The sequence below is a fragment of the Salvelinus alpinus genome, chromosome 15 (assembly GCF_045679555.1).
Source record: "Salvelinus alpinus chromosome 15, SLU_Salpinus.1, whole genome shotgun sequence".
Classification (NCBI taxonomy): Eukaryota; Metazoa; Chordata; class Actinopteri; order Salmoniformes; family Salmonidae; genus Salvelinus; species Salvelinus alpinus.
The window spans coordinates 45,870,736-45,897,563 of NC_092100.1; the positions used below are offsets into that span (position 1 = coordinate 45,870,736).

Consider the following 26,828-nt stretch of genomic DNA (forward strand, 5'->3'; position numbering starts at 1 on the left):
AAACCCCACCTCTTTAAGGAATACCTAGGATAGGATAAAGTAATCCTTCTAACCCCCCCCCCCCCCTTAAAAGAGTTAGATGCACTATTGTAAAGTGGTTGTTCCACTGGATATCATAAGGTGAATGCACCAATTTGTAAGTCGCTCTGGATAAGAGCGTCTGCTAAATGACTTAAATGTAAATGTAATGTTTAAAAATGCTTGTTATTTCCTCATAGAGGATGATGAGCTGTCCAATCAGCAGTCTACTCATATGAATATTTTTAATGATCGGTATACGCCCACACCATTCTGTTGTTGGGGTTTTCCCACACAATTTCAACACAGAATACCTGCTTTTAATTTTGTAACCCATTTTCTCCCTAATTTTCGTGGTATCCAATCGCTAGTAATTACTATCTTGTCTCATTGCTACAACTCCCGTACGGGCTCGGGAGAGACGAAGGTCGAAAGCCATGCGTCCTCCGAAGCACAACCCAACCAAGCCGCACTGCTTCTTAACACAGCGCGCCTCCAACCTGGAAGCCAGCCGCACCAATGTGTCGGAGGAAACACCGTGTACCTGGCCCCCTTGGTTAGTGCGCACTGCGCCCGGCCCGCCACAGGAGTCGCTGGAGCGCGATGAGACAAGGATATCCCTACCGGCCAAACCCTCCCTAACCCGGACGACGCTATGCCAATTGTGCGTCGCCCCACGGACCTCCCGGTCGCGGCCGGCTGCGACAGAGCCTGGGCGCGAACCCAGAGACTCTGGTGGCGCAGCTAGCACTGCGATGCAGTGCCCTAGACCACTGCGCCACCCGGGAGGCCCTTGAATACCTGCTTTTTAACATACTTAATTCAAATAAGAAGACGAGTAGGAGGCCAGTACGTTGCAATAAACTTTAGTTAACTATTCATAGAATATATTTATGAAAGAATACATATAGGAGCAGTCAGCGTTGCACATCGGGACACACAACTGCAACGTGTTTTGACTTCTAGTCTTCCTTCTTTTGTAAATATGTTATGTTAATAGTTCACTAAAGTTTATTGAAGCATACTGGCCGCCTACTCTTCATCTTTCTTGGATTACCTGTCATTTAGGGGCTTACCTTCCCACTGCCCTTATCTCACCTAACATACTTAATTCAAATTTTTTAGAAGGAAAACTATTTCACTCATATTTCATAGAAATTTGGAAACACTGGACAGTTACTTTAAAGGTTGACTTTCGGCAAAAACACAAAAATAACAGCTTTAAACTGTGTAACTGATCAATGCACCATCATACCAGGCCCTTAATGCTTAAATAGAAAATGGATGAATAAGATATTTGGCTACAAAGTGCCATGTCTTACTGATCTCTACAGTTACTGGCAAGCTACAGTGGCTTGCTCAGCTAACAAACTAGCTAGGTCGGTCGCGGTGCGCATGACCAGAATGACACATCGATGAGCATTCGAAGGCGCACCCCATTTATGTTAGAAAATTGAGAAAGAGGACTTGGATTGTTTTTCGTGTGCAAAGTGGACCGTTAAAGCAAATTTCCTGCAATTCTACACATTTTGCTATTGCTTATGACGTGTTCATATGCTATCTGGGGGGCCCCGGACTGGTTCTAAATATTGGAGGGGGACATGCCCCACCATCCCCCGTGGCAATTTCGCCTATGGTATGCGGACACCTTTAAAGGGAGACTCAGCAAAATGATGTTGCCAAAAGCAGCACCACAGATATTGAGATGAGCGAGATGCAAGACTTCGCTCTCACACAGTCACACACAGTCTATGCGCAAGCGCACAGATTTGATTCATTGCTGTTAAATCGTGGGAGCCACGGGACCAAAACAGGGGAGAAGTTTACCCTCGCGCTTCACCACTCTTAGCTGTTGCGGAAATGTACCCACTGTTTTGTTTACTTTGTCCATCTATGTCATATCGCTGAGTCTACCTTTAACTCCTTTGGGGAAGTTTGTAATGTACTATGATGGCGAGTGTCAAAGATATTATAAGAAAGGATGAGGTTGGGTTTTTGAGCTAGTGCTCAATTGACTCCCATTCACTCCTTGAAAGAGTGCACTCCTTGACCCAGAATGCACCACGCGGACCATTGACTCACTGGACACCATCCAACTCTGACACCAATTTAGCAAATGGTGGGAGTGAGCAAGCATCACAATGTGGCCGTCACTCAGCTCCCCTGTTTATTAACCTTTTGCTTTCTTGAACACAACCCTTTCATGACCCTGCTGAGGTAATAGTTGTGATAGGCTCTAAAATTTGCGGGAGGTGGTACATGAGTAAGATTGACAGATGGTGGAAAAAGAAAGGGAAATGAGTGGACTTCCTGGGATTTTGGAAAATACCTTGAGAATTAGTCATGTCTAAATGAAGTGCAAAATGAATTAAAAAGCAAGGCTAAAATCAAAATTTTCCCTACCAGTAATATTAGTACCGCAAAGATCCTTGGAATTTGCTGACTGAAAAGCTCAGACAAAATCAAAAAGTGATCACAAGACACATTATGTGCTAATAAGGAAGGCAAATTCAAGTCAGACCAGCCCCTGCCCAGACAGAAACTATAATGCTTGTAGACATGCCAGACCACTGCATTCCTTGGTAGTACTTCGCCTTTCTTCTGCCACCATTCTTATAGTAGACTCTTGGTGGTCTATAGAATGCAGGTCTATAGAATGGAATATCTTACAATGAGAGCAATGCCTCTGAAGGATTGTTGACGTTTGAAAACTTGGGTATGTTACATTTGACTAAAACATTTAATAACACACAAGCTATAATCATCTACTTTGAGAAACTCAATCATCAAAAACATAGTCCAGTTTTGATATTTAAATATAGTATCTTTATTTAAGAACGAGAGTGAAGGGCAGAGAACACATTATGGGTACACATTTGTGTACACATGCAGTTGTGTAACCCTCAATCACTTTGATTGGAAAGATAAAATAACACGTGCTATTTTAATGTCTTTACTAGACTTTATATAATAGCATCCGTTTTTGTTCCTTTCAGTTACATGTCAAAGCCAGAGCTGACTGTGTCCTTCTTTGAATTTGGTGAGTTGATCACTATATGTTGTTGTGTATGCTCTGTCCTGTTTAATTCCTCCAAATTCTAATGATATAGGGGGGAAGAGTCCCCTTGAAAAACAAATCATATTTCTCAATAATAATGTACATATCAAACATTTACCATTAACAAAATGGAGTCGTTTTGGCAACACTTGCTAAATCCTCACATACATTCTAAATACAATGCAAACGCATCATAGTCTCCTTGACAATCAGCTCAAGGCACAATCCCTCAAACCCTCAAATCTGTTTCTCCTCCAGCAAAAAAAATAGCCTGGTCAAGCAGACTGACCGATGTACTCACATTTAGTTTTTTTTCAATTGTCAAGTGAAACAAAATGTGAGCTATCACACAATCAGGCTGGTTTCACCAGGCTAGTAAAAGTATCTGTGCTAAAATGATCTGTTTTCCCTCCCAGTGCCCACATTCACATCTTATGAATTTGACACACATTACACAGGTTACTATGGCTGTTAAGGCACTTGATAGGACTCTATTCTGTGTTCCGTTTGAAAGACATGTCAGTCACAGGCCTTTATGCTTTCACTAGTCAATCATGCAGGCCCACACAGAAAAATATCCCTGTAAGTTATATTATAGCCCTCCCAGAAAAATATCAATGTAACTTGGAATATGTTCCCACTTAAAACATTGTCCCACTCAAAACATATTTGTTAAAACAATTATTGGGTTATATTCCATATATTCTAAAAAGAAATATGTACAAATATTTTGTTCTTGTGCAATACTGTGTAGTTGTAGATAAGCAAACAGTCTTTTAAATTATCCAGTTTCTAGGCCAAAGCTGCTCTTTCATACTCACTATGTAAACTAGAAAACAGCTCGTAAGGACATGGAAATGGTGCTACTTATTACTATACAACTATAAGCAGTAGGACAACAATCAAAATGGGCAACTAAAAATTAGATATCACTGTCTGTCTAGTGGTTTAGACATTTTCCCAAATAAGTTATTTACTTGTTCAACAGGAGATATCTCTATGAAATGTACTTTGGTAGTGAAGAGTTAAAGTTATGAGACTCACTTAAACTACGCAGCAATTGGGGTTTTGGCATAAAGGACATGAGCCTTTCTAGAGCGAACACTACATTCTATTGGCCTACCAGAGCTACTTCCCGCAGAAAGCAGTTCACCAAAGGGCTGCATTGACCAAAGAACGTAGTAGACTGACTTTATGGAATCAAAATGTAGAATAAGAATAACTTGAAACAAAAGACCTCTGACTCTGAGGTTGATGTCATTCTGATGATAGAAAGCCGAACAAGACCACAAGGAGTTGGCAAGATGGCAGAAACAGACTGGCACCTAGGCTAGGTCCTCTTATGATGCTGGTTCCTTTGATTGCGATGTCTTTCCTATCTGTTGACCAAGGGTGGTCCTCTATCTGTCCCCTGTGTGGAGGTGACGTAGTGAGGGGCTTTGTCGTCCGTCAGGGGGGAGACCCAGGTGTTGCCATTGGTGTGGTCACAACAGGTAGAGCTGCAGTTGGGGTTACAGGTGACTGTGAGTCGGCGCAGGTACTCCGCATGGACAGGCTTGTGGCACTGCAACACCTGGATAGCCTCGTCGATCTTGAACCACTTCCGTTTCCTACCTGAAATAGGTAGCACAGAGAGAGAGAGAGAAGTCAGATGAGGGCTGTATTAAAGACCCAATGCAGCCTTTTTTATCATGATATCAAAACAAAACATGATATCAAAAGTACCTTACTGTGATTGAAAACAAACAAAACAGCTTTATTTTTTATTTGGGGGTAGATCAGCTTTAATATTGCAGATATATAACCCTACCACCCCTCCCCTATATGGAGTAAACTAATAGACAACAACACTTAGGCATCTACTTCCAGCTTATACATACTATACACATTTTACAGACACAGTATATTTTACAATAGTTACATTTTCCTTGTTTTTAGTCCCATCCTTCAGCTAACCTCAACCCATCCCATCTATCTCTGAAGACCATACAGTTTTGATTTCTATGATTTGATTTATAGCCATATGTTTTTCAACTGTGCATTTTCACAAAAGTTCTGAAACTATATACATTTTACAGACACAGTATATTTTACAACAGTTATCTTATTTTTAATCCCACCCTTCAGCTCCACTCAACCCCTCCCATCTATCTCACACCATACAGTTTTGATTTCTATTTGCCATATATTTTTTAAATGTGCTGTGATGTTTTACAAAAGTTTGGAACCTTTCTATTCTCATAGTTTCTACGGATTGTAAATTAAAGATTTTTTTTGCTATGAGTGTTATTATATTATTGATGGATTGACTATGACTTTTAAATAACCCAGCAGTGCTATTTGCAGAGTTAGCATCAGGTAAGATGCTGCAATTCTTCAGCCATTCCTAAATCTGTTACCAAAAACAAGCTACATTTGAATAGTACCAAAACAAATTCTCTAATGATTCTGTCTCTTCACAGTAAAATATGCAGAGCTGGGATGGTTGTATCGCCCATATATACAGTGCATTCCGAAAGTAATCAGACCCCTTCAGCACATTTTGTTACGTTATAGCCTTATTCTAAAATGGATTAAATAAATAAAAAATCCTCATCAACCTACACACACCCCATAATGACAAAGAGGAAACAGGTTTTTATAAAATGTTTGCAAATGTATAAAAAAACAGAAATACCTTTTTTACATAAGTATTCAGACCTTTGCTTTGAGACTCGAAATTGAGCTCAGTTACATCCTGTTTCCATTGATCATCCTTGAGATGTTTCTACAACTTGATTGGAGTCCACCTGTGATAAATTCAATTGATAGGACATGATTTGGAAAGGCACACACCTGTCTATGTAAGGTCCCACAGTTGACAGTGCATGTCAGAGCGAAAAACCAAGCCATGAGGTCGAAGGAATTGTCCGTAGAGCTCAGAGACAGGATTGTGTCGGGGCACAGATCTAGGGAAGGGTACCAACATTGTTTTGCAGCATTGAAGGTCCCCAAGAACACAGTGGCCTCCATTATTCTTAAATGAAAGAAGTTTGGAATCACCAAGACTCTTCCTAGAGCTGGCCACCCAGCCAAACTGAGCAATTGGGTGAGAAGGGCCTTGGTCAGGGAGGTGAACAAGAACCCGATGGTCACTCTGTCATAGCTCCAAAGATCCTCTGTGGAGATGGGAAAACCTTCCAGAAGTACAACGATCTCTGCACCACTCCACCAATCAGGCCTTTATGGTAGAGTGGCCAGATGGAAGCCACTCCCCAGTAAAAGGCCCATGACAAAAAGTCAAGGGGTTTGAATACTTTCCGAATGCACTGTATATAACATTCTATTGGTTGCAATAATTTTGTATAATAACTTAAATTGAAAAACTAAGTTTTGAATCCAGCGTTTTTTTGTGATCAGTTCATAAATCATATGTCATGGAATCGGTACATCGAAAATCTCCACCAATCAGGCCTTCATGGTAGAGTGGCCAGATGGAAGCCGCTCTTCAGTAAAAGGCACATGACAGTCCGCTTGGAGTTTGCCAAAAGGCACCTAAAGGACTCTCAGACCATGAGAAATAAGATTGAACTCTTTGGCCTGAATGCCAAGCACCACATCTGGAGGAAACCTGGCACCAACCCTACGGTGAAGCATGGTGGTGGCAGCATCATGCTGTGGGGATGTTTGCCAGCTGTGGGGATGTTTTTTCAGCTCCAGAACGCTCAGGACCTCAGACTGGGGTGAAGGTTCACCTTCCAACAGTACAATGACCCTAAGCACACAGCCAAGACAATGCAGGAGTGGCTTCGGGACAAGACTCTGAATGTCCTTGAGGGGCCCAGCCAAAGCCCGGACTTGAACCGGATCGAACATCTCTGGAGAGACCTGAAAATAGCTGTGCAGGGACACTCCTCATCCAACCTGACAGAGCTTGAGAGGATCTGCAGAGAAGAAGTGGAGAAACTCCCCAAATACAGGTGTGCCAAGCTTGTAGCGTCATACCCAAGAAGACTCATGGCTGTAATCACTGTCAAAGGTGCTTCAACAAAGTACTGAGTAAAGGGTATGAATCATTATGTAAATGTGATCAAATATACATTTGCAACAATGTCTAAAACCCCTTTTTTTTTTTTTTTTTTTTTTTACATTAAGGGGTACTGTGTGTAGATTGATGAGGGGGAAAAAACGATTTAATTAATTTTAGAATAAGGCTGTAATGTAACAAAATGTGGAAAAAGTCAAGGGGTTTGAATATTTTATGAATGCCCTGTATATAACCTTTAATTGGTTGCAAGAATTCTGTATAATAACTTAAATTGAAGAACTAAGTTTTGAATCCAGCGTTGTTTTGTGTATCAGTTCATGAACCATATGTCATGGAACCGGTACATCGAAAATCTTTTCCCAACTATTTTGCAATCTATATGGCACAGCTAGCAATTTTTTTGTCCTTAAATGGAACTGTTATACTTTTTTTAATTAATCAGAATTTTCTTCAACCAATTTTGGTCTTTAGTGCAGGGCCGACAGACAAGTTCCTCACTTTCTCCCCCTTCCATTTGCCTTTTCCATTTTTGCGCTAATGCCGCAATTAGTTGGTTGTAATTTTGAGTAGAGCAATGCCTGCCATCAAGGCAAAGGGTGGCTACTTTGAAGAATCTCAAATATAAAATATATTTTGATTTGTTTAACAGTTTTTTGGTTACTACATGATTCCATATGTGTTATTTCATAGTTTTGATGTCTTCAAGATTATTCAAACATTTCTAAAAAACTGTTTTTGCTTTTTCATTATGGGGTGATGTTTGTAGATTAATGATGGGGATAAAAACAATTTAATCAATTTTAGAATAAGGCAAAATAAGGCAAAATGTGGAAAAAGGCAAGGGGCCTGAAAATTTTCCGAATGCACTGTATGTGCTTCTTGTTGGACTTCCCCATACAAACATTTATTTGAAAACAGTGGCTAAACCTCTGTAGTCCTTTACACATGATCCCCACCCCTAAACACCAATCAGCTCTGAAATTTTTTTACATTAATGCTGCTGAATGTTGTGAACTTTAGTAGGATTGGACATTTCTGTCATTCCTCCTGTGGTGTTTATGAAGCTATCACCTCGGCTTCCAACCAAAGCCTCTGTATAATGCGTTCCCATAAAAACCATCTGTCCGGTTAACTATCAGTTTACGTTATTTATACATCTCTTAAAAAACACTTTCTCCTGCCGTCCAATTGCTACACATATATTATCATTCAAGTATTTTGCAAAAGGCCCTCCAAAGTGCCCTCTGACATTAAAATGGGATACTGAGGGGGAGTAGTGTGTGTGTGTGGGGGGGGGGGGGGTGGATACACTGACCTCTGAGGTAGCGCTAGCGCTAGCCCTGGAGGAGAAGGTGAGTGTAAGACAAGCCCACAAATGTAGAGCCTGATCGGGCACAGTCACAGGCCTTGTATAGGGCAAGAGGACAGAGGGAGGGGCCACAGCGCAGTGACTGGAAAACAACTGTGCACAGCAAATATGCTGAAAGTGGCAATTTTAGACCCTTTTTAGAGCTACTATATACGCGTCTCCTGTAAGATCTTATGGCCCGTGAACCGTACATGACACAGAACATCTTGGTGTCATTATACTCCTTATAGTGTGCTCTAACATATGGAGTATGTCTACATTCTGAAATACACATTTTCCAATTAATTTATTTAACATATTAATATTCTTTATGTTAAATAAAAGAATGTGAAAATGTGTATTTCAGAATCTAGACGTACTCCATATGTTAGAGCACACTATAAGGAGTATAATGACACCAAGATGTTGTGTGTCATGTACGGTTCACGGGTCATAAGATCTTACAAACTTGCCACTTTCATCACGATTTTCTCTAAAATGTTTGTGATACAAATGTAAAAAGTATGTCAAATGTAACTCCTCTCAATTAAGTATGTGAGAATTGGCAGAACAATCTGACATACCAAAAATATTTCCTGCTCCCGTTGGTGTGGAATCGCCCCACTGGCTACCGCCTCCTAAACAAATGATGGTGATCATTTTTCAATTACAGTGCTGTGTAGTATGTGTCTAGTTAGTGTGGTGTTTTCTCCTGTACAATATCTACTTGACAGTCATTTGCACAGATACCACATAGTTACAGAACATGGAAATTGTCTTCATGGAAATATTACACATATACAAGTAACTTTAAAAAAAACACATCATCTCATTATAATTTTATACAATTTTATTTACCTTATATAGATATACAAACTAAGTTTCAAAACATAAGTGAACATTAAATACTGTACAGTCGTGGCCAAAAGTTTTGAAAATTAGACAAATATTAATTTTCACAAAGTCTGCTGCCTCAGTTTGTATGATGGCAATTTGCATATACTCCAGAATGTTATGAAGAGTGATCAGATTAATTGAAATTAATTGCAAAGTCCCTCTTTGCCATGCAAATGAACTGAATCCCCCAAAAACATTTCCACTGCATTTCAGCCCTGCCACAAAAGGACCAGCTGACATCATGTCAGTGATTATCAACACAGGTGTGAGTGTTGACGAGGACAAGGCTGGAGATCACTCTATCATGCTGATTGAGTTCGAATAACAGACTGGAGGCTTCAAAAGGAGGGTGGTACTTGGAATCATTGTTCTTCCTCTGTCAACCATGGTTACCTGCAAAGAAACACGTGCCGTCATCATTGCTTTGCACAAAAAGGGCTTCACAGGCAAAGATATTGCTGCCAGTAAGATTGCACCTAAATCAACCATATATCGGATCATCAAGAACTTCAAGGAGAGCGGTTCAATTGTTGTGAAGGCTTCAGGGCGCCCAAGAAAGTCCAGCAAGTGCCAGGACTGTCTCCTAAAGTTGATTCAGCTGCGGGATCGGGGCACCACCAGTACAGAGCTTGCTCAGGAATGGCAGCAGACAGGTGTGAGTGCATCTGCACGCACAGTGAGGCGAAGACTTTGGAGGATGGCCTGGTGTCAAGGGCAGCAAAGACGCCACTTCTCTCCATGAAAAACATCAGGAACAGACTGATATTCTGCAAAAGGTACAGGGATAAAGTAATTTTCTCTGATGAATCCCCTTTCCGATTGTTTGGGGCATCCGGAAAAAAGCTTGTCCGGAGAAGACAAGGTGAGCGCTACCATCAGTCCTGTGTCATGACAACAGTAAAGCATCCTGAGACCATTCATGTGTGGGGTTGCTTCTCAGCCAAGGGAGTGGGCTCACTCACAATTTTGTCTAAGAACACAGCCATGAATAAAGAATGGCACCAACACATCCTCCGAGAGCAACTTCTCCCAACCATCCAGGAACAGTTTGGTGACGAACAATGCCTTTTCCGGCATGATGGAGCACCTTGCCATAAGGCAAAAGTGATAATAAGTGGCTCGGGGAACAAAACATCGATATTTTGGGTCCATTGCCAGGAAACTCCCCAGACCTTAATCGCATTGAGAACTTGTGGTCAATCCTCAAGAGGCGGGTGGACAAACAAAAACCCACAAATTCTGACAAACTCCAAGCATTGATTATGCAAGAATGGGCTGCCATCAGTCAGGATGTGGCCCAGAAGTTAATTGACAGCATGCCAGGGCAGATTGCAGAGGTCTTGAAAAAGAAGGGTCAACACTGCAAATATTGACTCTTTGCATCAACTTTATTGAATTGTCAATAAAAGTCTTTGACACTTATGAAATGCTTGTAATTATGCTTCAGTATTCCATAGTAACATCTGACAATAATATCTAAAGACACTGAAGCAGCAAACTTTGTGAAAATTAATATTTGTGTCATTCTTAAAATTTTTGGCCACGACTGTATTTTCAAACCATTCTTCAAATGTTATTTTGAATTCCAGCTAGACGCAGACATTAGTGAAGTTCAACAGGTGTTTGACAACTATTACTGTAGACATGTACAGACATGGACGTGTCCCTCTGGGCCAGTATCTTAAGTGACAACAGAGACCTTGTCAGTCTGTCAGTCTTAATTACCCTCTCAGGGTTTACTAGAGGTCTCCTACTAACTGAACAGAGTTCAGCCTCTATATGAAGCCCTATCATCCTAACATGAAAGTGTTCAATTTCTTTAACCTATTAACCTTGTACCTATTTAATAAATCCATAGTAATTTTACCAATCTAAAGAATTCGTTTTTTGATACAACATGAGTACTACTGTATGCATGAACCTCTCCAAAGAGCAACTCCAACTTACACACTCCAAGCAGTATTCGTGCGTTTGTCTTTTCATGATATAAATTACGTACTGGAATCTACTTTAATACACTCTCTATTAATAGAATTAGCAAATATTATATGATGATGATTTTCATTAAGTACCCTGGAGGTAAACTAAAAGTCCTCAAACCTAATTTCACAGCCCTGGCTGCTTAGGAGATCAAAACCCTTTTGTTTCGTGAGGCACAAGTGTGTTTGTGTGTTGCAATGTTTTGATGTCAACATCACAGACTGGGAGAGAGCAAGGCCAGGGTCCAGGGTGTGAGAGAAACAGGAGGGGGAAAGAAAGATGTAGTGTTGTAGGAAGAAAAGATTGTTTGTCTAAATTTCTCAAGAAAAGTTCCCAGTTTCCCACCAATTGTGTCGGAGAGGAAATGCTTAGACGAAAGACATGCATGAAGGTCTAAAGAGATGTGGGAAAATAGTGCTCCCTAACCAGATGTCATCATACAGTAGAAGCCTACCGATGTTGACAGAATCCTCCCAGTCCTCCAAGGTCTCTGTCACAGTCAGGACATAGACGTACGTTCTGTGTTTCCTGTCCTGGTTGTGCTAAAAGACAGACAAACAGACAGACTGCTTCAAATCATAATAATACCCTTTCAGTCTTGGAAGTGTTTCTGTATTACATGCAGGGCTTTTAAGTGTTGTGTTCAAACTTTTTCACCGGGAACCCCATTGTTTTGCCAGAATTTCTGGCAACCCTACCCCAGCCCAAATCTAATGACACAACCTTAAAATACATTTTTACATCAACAAATAACCTGATTCATTTATTTTTCTCTCTCTTATAAAAAATAACCTAAATACATTTACTCAATAATCTGTACTTCTGTACTCTTTTTGTCTTTTGTTGGTCACCCCCCCCCCCCCCCCCCCAAATGTAAAAAAAAAAATATTATGTGGCTACAGTCCTCACAACCCCAACTTTGAAAACCACTTTTGTGAGGTTTATGGAATTGGGCTTAATAATAATGTTGTAATGAGAGCAATGTTTTGATATGATGTGATACATGCATTATGATGTACAGTGCTATGACATGATGGTTTGTGAGGCTTACTTCGAAAACCCCCAGTAGCCTGCCAAGCTTTCCCTTTACACCAGCCTGGACAGTGACACAGACATACAGATAACAACAAAGGACAGTCAGCTAGTATATAAACACCAGTATAACACCAATACATTCCCACATCATTCACAAGACAGAAACACTTTTAAAAGTTACGTTACAGGACTAGCATGTAGTGCACAGAAAGCTGTACTATACTGTTAAATTACCTTCAGCAAGACAATTCATTTCAGAAAACCGAATCAAATTCTCCTAAATGTAAGTGTAGCATATGGGGATGTGTGAAACTCCCTCCTCAGCCTGAAGTGTCCCCACTTACGCTGCCGAATAGCTAGTTTTTCGGTGGCACGACTGGGTAAGACCTTTTAGGAGATGGTCAGGTGCTTGCGAGGCTGAGGTCCTGAGTTCAAGGCTCGGTATGAGCTGAATCAGGGGGAAGTGGTATTCGCTAAGCAAGCAGTGTAACGTCCATTAAAATGGGGCCGTGACCCATATTTTCAGTTGCGCTCAGCTCAACGCTGGGGTCGCTGTGGAGTGAGTTTCGGGGGTGAATGTAGCAGATGGGGGGGATCTGTGAAACTCACTCCACAGCCTGAGGTGTCCCCACTTGCGCTGCAGAATAGCTAGCTTTTCTGTGGCGCGACTGGGTAAGACGCTTCAAGAGGGTGTGTTTGCGAGGCAGATATCCTGGGTTTAAGCCTTGGTAAGAGCTGAATCAGGGGAAAGTGGTACTCACTAAGCAAAAACAAATACATTTCTTTATGATAGAGTCGTTTATCACAAATTAAAACAACTAAAAAATAATCCATATATCATGATATTCACAAGCAAGAAATATGCTCGTTTTGGTAAAGCACATATCCCATCTGGACAAGAGGAATACCCATGTAAGAATGCTGTTCATTGACTACAGCTCAGCATTCAACACGATAGTACCCTCCAAGCTCATCATTAAGCTTGAGACCCTGGGTCTCAACCCCGCCCTGTGCAATTGGGTCCTGTAGTTCCTGATGGGCCGCCCCCAGGTGGTGAAGGTAGGAAACAACATCTCCACTTCGCTGACCCTCAACACTGGGGCCCCACAAGGGTGCGTGCTCAGACCCCTCCTGTACTCCCTGCTCACCCATGACTGCGTGGCCATGCACGCCTCCAACTCAATCATCAAGTTTGCAGATGACACAACAGTAGTGGGCTTGATTACCAACAACGACGAGACAGGGAGGAGGTGAGGGCACTCGGAGTGTGGTGTCAGGAAAACAACCTCTCACTCAACGTCAACAAAACAAAAGGAGATGATCGTGGACTTCAGGAATAAGCAGAGGGAACCCTTTCCCTATCCACGTCGACGGGACAGCAGTGGAGAAGGTGGAAAGTTAAGTTCCTCGGCATACACATCATAGACAAACTGAAAAGGTCCACCCACACAGACAGTGTGATGAAGAAGGCGCAACAGCGCCTCTTCAACCTCAGGAAGATGAAGAAATTTGGCTTGTCACCAAAAACTCTCACAAACTTTTACAATTTAGAGCATCCTGTCGGGCTGTATCACCACCTGGTACGGCAACTGCACCGGCCACAACCGCAAGGCTCTCCAGAGGGTGGTGCGGTCTGCACAACTTATCACCGGGGCAAACTACCTGCCCTCCAGGACACCTACAGCACCTGATGTCACAGGAAAGCCAAAAAGATCAAAAGGACAACAGCCACCCGAGTCACTGACTGTTCAGACTTGAAATCATTGGCCACTAATAAATGGATCACTAGTCACTTTAATAATGCCACTTTAATAATGTTTACATATCTTACATTACTCATCACAAATGTCTATACTGTATTCTATACCATCTATTGCATCTTGCCTATGCCGCTCCGTCATTGTTCATCAATATATTTATATGTATATATTCTTATCCCATCCCTTTACTTGCATTTGTGTGTATTAGGTAGTTGTTGTGGAATTGTTAGATTACTTGTTAGATATTACTGCACTGTCGGAACTAGAAGCACAAGCATTTTGCCACACTCACAATAACATCTGCTAACCATGTGTATTTGACCAATAAAATTTGATTTGATATTTTCCCCAACCAATGACGACAGGTTTGACAGTACTCTACCCTCACCCCCTGCAAAAGCCGGATTGGAACATCGACTGACTGTGGGATATTTTCATGCCGAGACGGAATTCCAGCAGATCAACGTGACTAGCCAAAGGGGACAGCGTGTCTCTGCTCCCATAGAACTCAGTCTCAGCATTGTCCATGAAGAGGACTGCATGTTAACTCTCTGTTCTGGGTTTGGCCCGTCTCAAGAGAGGATCCCCAGGACTGAAGAGCACAGCAGTTTGGTCCGGAAAATAAAAACACGTCCAAGAACACAGGCTAATGATCATAGCTATAATGTTACCCTGGTTCCAGATCTGTTTGTGCTATCTTGCCAACTCTATTGCTGTCATTCATCACGCCAAACAGAGATGTAGTGGAGAGGGTAGACGCATGTAAACGGCCTTTACGCAATTGTTTTATTTTGCACAAGCATTTACCCACCTTTTGTGGAAAGATTCATTGAAAGTATAGAGAGCTTTACTTTACTCATCGCAAACGGCGATCAGCGTTTACCCACTTTTTTTTTTTTAACACTACATCACCGATGCCAAACAATGACACGTTAGGGATGGAGTTGGCAAGACAACACAAACAGATTGGTGACCGGGCTAATATATAGGCCTAATGTCAAACAGAATGTTTGCGGAAGAAAGCAGATTAAATTAAATGGCGGATAAGAAACATTATGGAGGTGGGTGACATTTAGCCGTGGAGCAAGTTCAAAACTCATCATACCGTTCATGAGAATATCCTACGGTCCAATAAGATATCACGGATTGTGATGTATGCATGAGAAAAAATATTAAAAGATTCTTGTGACCTGGCCGCTGAATGTTTTGGGAGCCTGACAACAACTGGCAGCATTCCAGGACTGGAGCCCATGGCTCTGGTCACATGATCCTGTGGAAGAGCCATAATTCAGGTTTAGGTTCCTGTACCCCTCCCGGGTCCCACTGGCTGGGGCTAGGTTACCAGGACCACCGGCTCATATGACACAGGCCTCTACCAGCACACTTCAGCTCTATGATGGGATAATTCCAATATGTTTTAGGGGAATTGTAAAATATTTTGTAATGTAATAAAAGTAAGTAAACTGCCCATGGTTGAAATACAAAGATAATACTTGAGGGTAAAAAACAAATCCACATTTTTGACAAACATGGGCTCAACAGGGCTCAAATCAAAATCAAATCAAAATGTATTTGTCACATGCGCCGAATACAACAGGTATAGATAGACCTTACAGTGAAATGCTTACTTACAAGCAAACAATGCAGTTAAGAAAAATAAGTGTTAAGTAAAAAAAATAGATAAGTAAAAAATACAAATAACAAATTAAAAGAGCAGCAGTATAACAGTAGCGAGGCTATACCCAGGGGGTACCGGTATAGAGTCAATGTGCGGGGGCACAGGTTAGTCGAGGTAATTGAGGTTATATGTACATGTAGGTAGAGTTAAAGTGACTATGCATAGATAATAACCAGAGAGTAGCAGCAGCGTAAAAGAGGGTGGGGGAGGACAATGCAAATAGTCTGGGTAGCCATTTGATTAGCTGTTCAGGAGTCTTATGGCTTGGGGGTAGAAGATGTTAAAAAGCCTTTAGGACCTAAACTTGGCGCTCTGGTACAGAGAGCAGAGAGAACAGAGAGAACAGTCTATAACTAGGGTGGCTGGAGTCTTTGACAATTTTAGGGCCTTCCTCTGACACCGCCTGGTATAGAGGTCCTGGATGGCAGGAAGCTTGGCCCCAGTGATGTACTGGGCTATACTGTACGCACTACCCTCTGTAGTGGCTTGAGGTGTTTAGCCACCAAGAGGGAACACATGATAAAACTGAATTATGTTGCAATAATCATAAGATTGAAAAAAAATCTGACACTCAAGTGCAAATTAAACCTCCATTAAACTTCCATGATGTCTTTCTTTGGAGTGGATGTGTTGAACTTGACAGAAGAGTGAATGGACAAATTGAGTTATTAGCTCCCAACAGCCTGTGTTGGTGTGCAACTCATTTAACTCTATTCAGGGTCATGTCTCTCTCAGGACGAGAAGGACGTGGGTAACTGGACACTGTCTCTAAATGTCACCGCTCCATTCCTCACAGCTGTCAACACGTCACCCTGGGGCAGAGCATGGCAGAACACACATGGAGTCCGTGAACAAGTCCTGTCATTCTTTTCACTTAACCACTAAACCATTAGCTCAACTGGCTGTCTGTGCAGTGTATAACATGCTCAATCTAGAACGTTTAGAACCAAGGTCTCCCCTTCAACCTAAGTCTACAAGGGCTATTCATTTATCTAGGAAACTGTTCCTCTAACTTGGTGCATTACAGATAGATGATTAGGATAATAACATTTCTATGGGGGGGGTTCTCACCTCTTCATACACCTCTCTGACTGCAGCTCCACATGGCTCCTCCTCAGGCTCCATCCCTCCTCCTGGGACAATCCACTGGTCTGGGTGCCGACTGCTGCTCACCAGCAACACCTGCAAAGGCCAAAGGGTAAAGTAAGCCAATGATACTCAAATAGTAGGCCACATCTGTCCCACAAGCCTCTAGTTTCTGGCCAGTGGAGTTACCTAACTACACTATCTCACAGTCCAAAAAAGGTGCATGAATTGAGGAGTAAACTGGATGTGTGGGAGTTTAAACATATTCCCCCTTACTAGCAATGACTTTGCTTATAGCTACTTTGAGAAAACATTTACTTTCTATGACTGATGTATGGTTGTCCCACCTAGCTATCTTAAAATGAATGCACTAACTGTAAATCAAATCAAATGTATTGGTCACATACACATGTTTAGCAGATGTTATTGCGGGTGTAGCGAAATGCTTGTGCTTCTAGCTCCGACAGTGCAGTAATATATAACAAGTAATATCTAACAGTTTCACAACATATACCCAAAATACACGTAAATCTATGTAAGGAATGGATTAAGAATATATACACTACTGTTCAAAAGTTTGGGGTCACTTAGAAATGTTCTTGTTTTTGAAAGAAACTATTTTTGTCCATTAAAATAACATCAAATTGATCGTAAATTCAGTGTAGGCATTGTTAATGTTGTAAATTACTATTGTAGCCGGAAAAGGCAGATTTTTAATTGAATATCTATAGTTGAAGTCGGAAGTTTACATACACCTTAGGAAAATACATTTAAACTCAGTTTTTCACAATTCCTGACATTTAATCCTCATAAAAATTCCCTGTTTTAGGTCAGTTAGGATCACCACTTTATTTTAAGAATGGGAAATGTCTGAATAATAGTTGAGAATTATTTATTTCAGCTTTTATTTCTTTCATCACATTCCCAATGGGTCAGAAGTTAACATACACTCAATTAGTATTTGGTAGCATTGCCTTTAAATTGTTTAACTTGGGTCAAACGTTTCGGGTAGCCTTCCACAAGCTTCCCACAATAAGTCGGGTGAATTTTGGCCCATTCCTCCTGACAGAGCTGGTGTAACTGAGTCAGGTTTGTAGGCCTCCTTGCTCGCACACTCTTTTTCAGTTCTGCCCACAATTTTTCTATGGGATTGAGGTCAGGGCTTTGTGATGGCCATTCCAATACCTTGACTTTGTTGTCCTTAAGTCATTTTGCCACAACTTTGGAAGTATGCTTGGGGTCATTGTCCATTTGGAAGACCCATTTGCGACCAAGCTTTAACTTCCTGACTGATGTCTTGAGATGCTGCTTCAATATATCCACATAATTTTCCTTCCTCATGATGCCATCTACTGTGTGAAGTGCACCAGTCCCTCCTGCAGCAAAGCACCCCCACAACATGATGATTGATTGCACCAGATATTATTTAGGGGGTTCATAGCCCCTTTTTTAAACAAGTATTTTTTTTTATTCCACTTCACCAATTTGGACTATTTTGAATATGTCCATTACATGAAATCTAAATAAAAATCCATTTAAATTACAGGCTGTAATGCAACAAAATAGGAAAAACGCCAAGGGGGATGAATACTTTTGCAAGGCACTGTATATTAACCAACACACTGATCAGCAGTACAGCCTTCAACTGGGTATCTGACCATTGATATATACAGTATGTCGTATAGTATATCTGACACCAGCAGCAGTACCTTCCAGGGTGAGGGGGGTCCGTGATGGGCAAAGCTGCCAGCAGAAGAACCCCCAGCTCAGCTCTGTGCCAATCACATGCCCACCCATGCCCAGGTCTATAACCATGGCATTTAACAACAGGTGGCAGATGGTAGCAGGGTACAGGTAAGGGGATCTACCCACAGTGTCTGGATCCCACATTAATATATTTCTGGTCAAACAGATGGAAAATGGGTCTTAGAAAACATCTACCAGAAAGTCTTAAAAGGAATTAGAAATACACTGACTATACAAAACATTAAGGACATCTGCTCTTTCCATGACAGACTGACCAGGTGACTGCAGGTGAAAGCTATGATCCTTTACTGATGTCACTTGTTAAATCCACTTCAATCAGTGTAGGGGAGGAGACAGGTTAAAGGATTTTTAAGCCTTGAGACAATTGAAATTGGATTGTGTATGTGTGCCATTCAGAGGGTGGATGGGCGAGACAAAATATTTGAACAGGGTATGGTCGTAGGTGCCAGGCGCACCGGTTTGTGTCAAGAACTGCAACGCTGCTGGGTTTTTCAGGCTCAACAGTTTCCCGTGTGTATCAAGAATGGTCCACCACCCAAAGGACATCCAGCCAACTTGACACAACTTTGGGAAGCATTGGAGTCAACATGGGCCAGCATCCCTGTGGAACGCTTTCGAGTCCATTCTAAGACGAATTGAGGCTGTTCTGAGGGCAAAAGGCAGTGGTGCAACTCAATATTAGGAAGGTGTTCCTAATGCTTGGAATACTCAGTCTACATCAAAACAGAATAATGTTGAAGACCCCTGCCAACTAACATCAGCCCTTATATTTAGTTCTAGAGAAATTTTTCTGCCTTCTGTAAGTTTAAGAAACATTGCCTTGAAATTCCATTCACAAAAACCCCCATATTTTTTTGATATTTTCTAATCACTCTGCCTCATGATAGAGGACAATGAAAGTTCACAGAAGTAACAAGTAAAAGGTAGGCCTATCAACTAGTTAGTGTCAGTTCAGTAAAGAAAAGAAAAGTAGAGTATAGTTAAGTACAGTACAATAGAGTTCAGTACACAGTAAAGCCCACTAGAGTTGAGCGCCCTCTGCATTGTACTGTATTGTACTGTACTCTACTTTACTGTGTTGTACTATACTCTACTGAGCTCTACTGTGCTGTACGTTGATGTCCAAACCTGTGAAACATAGACGTGTATGATTGGTTCAGATTTGATCCGGTCTGGACAAACCAAATTAGGTATTGTTTTGGGGGCAGAGCGCATTAAATATATGAATATGTTTGATTGTCACACACAGGATAGGTGCAGTGAAATGTGTTGATTTACAGGGTCAGCCATAGAAGTACGGTGCCCCTGGAGCAGATTAGGTTTAAGTGCCTTGCCCAAAGGCACAAATAATAGCCCGTGTGTAGAATAATACCCAAATATGTAAAGGAGGTTATTGCATATTTATAATTTTGAATACCTATTTAGGATACATCGCCATGATAATAATAACATTCATATCCCTAATTATGCATTTGTGTAGTACAGATCAGGGACACATGGTGAGATTCCATTACCTGATGTAAATCCACTTCACTTCCTGTAGCTCCATAACCCAAATAGATTTTTTCTAAGTTTGTGTGTCATGTCATAGCTCACACCCCAATCTTCCTGTAGATCTCGTTTTTGGAAAACGTGGACACAAAAAACCGAAGGAGATTTTAACAAAATTGTTACCGAACTTAGCATCTGCACAGTTCTTCCAATAAAAGTGTTTTTGTTAAATTGTTAAAAGTAGGCCTTGTACATAGTTGGATGATTTGTTAAACTTTAAAATCAATGGTTTTTGTCTCAGCGCAATTCCGTTACTGTAGAATTGCCCTTATATAGAATAACCCGCAATCTAGGTGTTATCGGGCGACCAAAATAGACCCAGTAAACATTGAAAAGATTAAACTGTGAATTGGCAAACTTTAAGATTACAACCCAAAGGATCACAAGGAGTGACTGTTTATAGGCTGGGATTATTGAAGTAAATACTTATCATGCAACAGGGTGTGTAACACTACCTTTGAGAATTGGCACAGAAAGAGGAGTCTCACCCACAGTAACTATGTTTAAATACACAGCCCAAGATGTTTGGAGAAACATTGGCAGCAGCACTCCTACACCCAACTCCAAAGCATACACTCTGTCAAGAATTCACATGAACGCAAGGCAGAACACACAAACACACACTCTCTCTCTCTCTCTCTCTCTGGTGCACACTCACAACCAAACAGGTTTTGCAAAAGCACTGGATCAGCAGTTGCCTTTCTGCATGAAAACCACAACAGTTTAGCAGAGCAGCTGAATAACTCTGACCAGTGACCAGTCCTGATCCAACATACCAGTGTGAGGGCCTTGTCAAGAAGTTTCAGTGGTGAGAAAACCATAAACAAGCTCACGTTACTGCATCTACTTATGACGCTGGCATCCACTGATTTCGCTATGTTTCATGCTGTTCCACTTGAATTGAAACAATGGTGAGTGCAGCTTTCAGTCTGGCTTAACCAGGCTACCTACTAATGGTAGACCAGCTCAACTTGGCAGAGTGATTCAATTGAATCCATTGCATAGATTTTCATCATAGCCTTCGTTAATGCAAAACATTGTGGCTGGGACTGTTTTTCCTCCTGATAGTCAAATGCTATGCATCGTTATTTAACACCAAACTGTCTCTGTGTCTCTTTTAAAGAAGTTAAACATCCATTCTATGGGGGAAGTTACAAATCTAATGTACCCACCTCTGAATGAAAATGGCTCCTCAGATGCATGTATGACAGATATTTCTTACAGAATGGAGATCTATGCCACTGAGGGGGGATTTCCTGTGTTCACACCTCCTCATTGTATTACTGTGAGTAATATACGCACTCTGTCACCCTGCCAACTTACAAACACATCTCAGCTAAGGTTAAGTTCAGTGAAGTTCGGGGAAGGAATCTGAGGATCCTGTTGTCTGGATCCAACAACAACACTAACTTCCTCCTCTTGTCTAGAGCCTGTTCCCAGAACTGTTCCTGTCCACCTGGTTTGCTGGGCCGTATTCATGAGGCCACAACGTAGCAAAACCTTTTGTAGCGAAGACCAAAAATTAGCATTTCTCATTCGACAACTTTAGTCCCTCCCCGTTTCAGTCAGTTTTCTTACATTTGGTAACTAATGAATATGACCTCTGGCCTCATCTCTGGAGAGTTTACTGACATCTTGGGGAAGGGATTGTACAGCAGGCATGCAGACTGGCTGGATAGCCTACCACAGAGAGTGTGAAACACCAGACAGGAAATCAAAGACAATATAACCTACTAGAGATGAGTACCATAGCTTACAAGAGAAATAATGGGTGAGAGAGTGAGTCTGTGTGTAATAGAGAGAGAGAGAGAGAGAGAGAGAGAGAGAGAGAGAGAGAGAGAGAGAAGAGGGGGGAGATAGAGAGAACAAGTAAAAGAGAGCCTAGGTGAGAGAGGGAAGAGGTGGGAAAGTGAATCTGAGGGGGGGGGGGTCATTCCATGTCATTTCAGCAAGCCATGAAATCCGTCATCTCAGATTGTTCTGAAAGTTAGAAACAGATAAGATAAGCATTCCAGAAACATTATTTTGTTTAAATATAATTTGATCTCTGAGAAATTAAGCTAATTGATTGCACCCAAATTGGGAAGGAATCTGAGGATCCTGTTGTCTGGATCCAACAACAACCTCCTCTTGTCTAGAGCCTGTTCCCAGAACTGTTCCTGTCCACCTGGTCTGCTGGGCCGTATTCATGAGGGCACAACGTAGCAAAACCTTTTGTAGCGAAGACCAAAAATTAGCATTTCTCATTCGACAACTTTAGTCCCTCCCCGTTTCAGTCAGTTTTCTTACATTTGGTAACTAATGAATATGACCTCTGGCCTCATCTCTGGAGAGTTTACTGACATCTTGTCCATCCTTGTCCATTCATGTCCATCCTTCATCCTGGTATTACCAGGTTCGGAACAATAGATGGTGCTGTTCTTGCTATTAGGTGATTGTTTTTGAAGAATCATGACAGCAATCCATGCTTTAATTTGCAGGTGAAGACCGTCGTTAAGAGGGCACAACAACACCTTTTCCCCCTCAGAAGACTGAAAAGATTTGGCATGGGTCCCCAGACCTTCAAAAGGTTCTACAGCTGCACCATCGAGAGCATCCTGACCGGTTGCATCACTGCCTGGTATGGAAACTGATCGGCATCTCACCGTATTTTCTTAACTCTTTCTTGAACTGCACTGTTGGTTAAGGGCTTGTAAGTAAGTATTTCACGGTAAGGTCTACATTTGTTATATTTGGCGCATGTGACAAATAAAGTTTGATTTGATGCACACTTATTCACACAATACACACACATCCTTATAAATCACAAACACACACACACACACACGTTATAGAGACATTGAACCACTGGACACTTCCCGTTTCACACTGTGCATTTAAATACCGTATTCCCGACATAGCTCATTCTAATATTTCTATTACTGTACATTCTATTTTAGTTACACTGTTTATACACACCGCCTATTTATTTAAATAAAGGGTTCTTGATATACAGTGCCTTCAGAAAGTATTTACAACCCTTGACATTTTCCACATTAGTATCGCAATACTACGATACCAGATTTTCAAAAAACGACTAAACTTTATGCAAAATTGTAGGTGCTACAGCTTGCAAAATAAACAATTGTGACTCTAGGTGAAAACATAATGCTTTTTGTTTATAACATTAGGACTGTTTTCCTCAAGAAATTCAAATTGGCTTCCTTGCCACGATACTTTAGAGTGTCGCGATACTCATGACAACCCTACATTAAACAGGATGAAGAAACAATACTCCGAGGCGCAGCGCCATACTACTTGTCAAACATACAGAACTGATACTACTGTGCCTTCGGAAAGTATTCAGACCCCTTGACTTTTTGCACATTTTGTTACGTTACAGACTTATTTTAAAGTTGCTGAAATAAAAAAAATCCTCAGCAATCTACACATAATAACCCATAATGACAAAGCGAAAACAGATTTAGAAATTTTTGCAAATGTATATAAAAAACTAAAACAGAAATACCTTATTTACATAAGTATTCGGACCCTTTGCTATGAGACTCAAAATTTAACTCAGGTGCATCCTGTTTCCATTGATCATCCTTGAGATGTTTCTTCAACTTGATTGGACATGATTTGGAAAGACACACACCTGTCTATATCAAGGTCCCACAGTACACAGTACATGTCACCCTCCCGGGTGGCGCAGCGGTCTAGGGCACTGCATCGCAGTGCTAGCTGCGTCACCAGAGTCTCTGGGTTCGCGCCCAGGCTGGGCTGGGTTCGCGCCCAGGCTCTGTCGCAGCCGGCCGCAACCGGGAGATCCGTGGGGCGACGCACAATTGGCATAGCGTCGTCCGGGTTAGGGAGGGTTTGGCCGGTAGGGAGGGTTTGGCCGGTAGGGATATCCTTGTCTCAGTATGTAAAAAATGTAATAAAATGTATGCACTCTACTGTAAGTCGCTCTGGATAAGAGCGTCTGCTAAATGACTAAAATGTAAATGTCAGAGCAAAAACCAAGCCATGAGGTCGAAGGAATTGTCCGTAGAGCTCTGAGACAGGATTGTGTCGAGGCACAGATCTGGGGAAGGGTACCAAAAAATTCTACAGGATTGAAGGTCCCCAAGAACACAATGGCCTCCATCATTCTTAAATGGAAGAGTTTGGAACCACCAAAACTCTTCCTAGAGCTGGCCGCCCGGCCAGACGGAGCAGTCGGAGGAGAAGGGCCTTGGTCAGGGAGGTAACCAAGAACCCGATGGTCACTCTGACAGAGCTCTAGAGTTCCTCTGTGGAGATAGGAGAACCTTCCAGATGGACAACCATCTCTGCAGCACTCTACCAATCATGCCTTTATGGTAGAGTGGCCATATGGAAGTCACTCCTCAGTAAAAGCTTGTAGATTGCCAAAAGGCACCTAAAGAACTCTGACCATGAACAACAAGATGCTTTGGTCTGATGAAACCAACATTGAACTCTTTGGCCTGAATGCCAAGTGTCACGTCTGGAGGAAACCTGGCACCATTCCTACAGTGAAGCATGGTGGTGGAAGCATCATGCTGCCGGGATGTTTTTCAGCGGCAGGGACTGGGAGACTAGTCAGGATCGAGGGAAAGATGAACGTAGCAAAGTACAGAGATCCTTGATGAAAACCTGCTCCAGAGCGCTCAGGACCTCCGACTGGGGCGAAGGTTCAACCTTCCAAAAGGACAACGACCCTAAGCACACAGCCAAGATATGGCAGGAGTGGCTTCGGGACAAGTCTCTGAGTGTCCTTGAGTGGCCCAGCCAGAGCCCGGACTTGAACCCGATCGAACAGCTCTGGAGAGACCTGAAAATAGCTGTGCAGCGTCGCTCCTCATCCAACCTGACAGAGCTTGAGAGGATCTGCAGAGAAGAATGGGAGACACTCCCCAAATACAGGTGTGCCAAGCTTGTAGCGTCATACCCAAGAAGACTCGAGGCAGTAATGTCTGCCAAAGGTGCTTCAACAAAGTACTGAGTAAATGGTCTGAATACTTATGTAAATGTGATATTTTGTGCTTTTTTATTTTTTATAAATTAGCAAAAAATTACAACCTGTTTCTGCTTTGTCATTATGGGGTATTGTGTGAAGATTGATGACGGGGAAAAAACGATTTAATCAATTTTAGAAGGCTGTAACGTAACAAAATGTTAAAAAGGTCAAGGGGTCTGAATACTTTCCGAATGCACTTGTTGTTGGGGGTGGGGTGTGTGTGTGTGTGTGGGGGGGGGTCCGTGTTTGACCAGTTTTTGGATTCTTCATGTACAACATTGTTAGGCAAAGGTTGGGTCCAAATCGGCTGTTAAGTACAATATTTATTAAATATTATATGAATCCTCTAAATAGAAAACTGGCAATTTGGATGATCAATTAGCTTAATTTCTCAGATATCAAATTCTATTTCAACAAAATGTTTCAGGAATGCTAATCTTATGTTTTAACAACAGAAACGACTTCAGAACAATCTGAGATGGTGGGTGTCAAATCCTCATTCTTGTGCTTTTTGAGATAGAATGACCCAGGGGACAGCTATTGCCTCTGCTCAGCGTTTCTATAAATTGCACTTGATAGGGTGTTTAGCACATAGTGTAACACTCATCCCTCGCCCCCCCCCCTGGCTCTCCCAATCACATGCAGGCCTGAGAGATGGAGTCTTGTCACCAAGCAGAGCAGTCATTATCCAAGATGCCCCCTCTCTTACCACTTCAGTCCCATGTTAAGTCCTAAACAGTGTGTGTGTGTACTGCATACAGGAGACCTTTGACTTTGTGGTGCCTCAGCATAGAGTTAGTAATCACATGAATACATGTGGTGACCAGTAGCATTGCGTGAGTGTAACCGATGTGAAATGGCTAGCTAGTTAGCGGAGGTGCGCGCTAATAGCGTTTCAATCGGTGACGTCACTCGCTCTGAGACCTCGAAGTAGTTGTTCCCCTTGCTTTGCAAGGGCCGTGGCTTTTGTGGCGCGATGAGTAATGATGCTTTGAAGGTGACTGTTGTCGATGTGTGCAGAGGGTCCCTGGTTCGAGCCCAGGTAGGGGAGAGGAGAGGAAGTTTAACTGTTACATGGGCAAAATCACTGAGGAAGTTAAGCCAAGCCGGTAAAATAGCCATATTACAACCTGTTACGTCGTTTGCGCTGTAACCCATTCGTTCATAAACCACCGTGATATACAATAAGGCAGTGACAATAAAAAGTCACACAGTGGCTGAATAAATTCAACTACACATACGTTCGTTTCATCACAAAGTCGGAGAGCAACATCTGTCCGGCGAAGTGTATTAATGTGATTAGAGTTATATCACCTGCAGCATGGTCAAGCAAGTTCATGTTTTGACAGTTTACTAAACAACTACTGATTTAGAACAAAGGCATTACCAAGTCAGCACAAAGACAACAGGAGCACTGCCGCTGCTATTTCAGCACCATATCAACTTAAACATTTAAACATCGTCAAATATATTCTTAGTTTAATATACTGAAAACCAACTTAAAGATACCAAAAACTATTTAGTCCAATCAATGTTGCTAAATACCATGTGGCTGTCCATGGTACTGATTTCTGTGTGTGTGTGCGCAAGTAAAACCAAACATTTTGACGCACCCTACTTG

General features: G+C 41.8%; 1 protein-coding gene across 2 annotated transcripts in view; it reads right to left on the reverse strand.

Moving 5' to 3' along the window:
• Nucleotides 1–2,821: 2,821 nt before the first annotated feature.
• The window catches only part of LOC139540164 (diphosphoinositol polyphosphate phosphohydrolase 3-beta-like), a 33,014-nt gene continuing 9,007 nt past the window's right edge, over nucleotides 2,822–26,828 (reverse strand). Inside the window, exons 2-6 of one of the 2 annotated variants that reach the window (XM_071343760.1) lie at nucleotides 16,873–16,983; nucleotides 12,380–12,424; nucleotides 11,783–11,870; nucleotides 9,036–9,089; nucleotides 2,822–4,690 (exon numbers count right to left, since the gene is read on the reverse strand). In XM_071343760.1, coding sequence (XP_071199861.1) covers nucleotides 4,452–4,690; nucleotides 9,036–9,089; nucleotides 11,783–11,870; nucleotides 12,380–12,424; nucleotides 16,873–16,983 — 537 coding nt within the window. In that variant the 3' untranslated portion in view covers nucleotides 2,822–4,451. The remainder of the gene's footprint in view (nucleotides 4,691–9,035; nucleotides 9,090–11,782; nucleotides 11,871–12,379; nucleotides 12,425–16,872; nucleotides 16,984–26,828) is intronic. The other variant, XM_071343761.1, reaches the window with a different exon arrangement.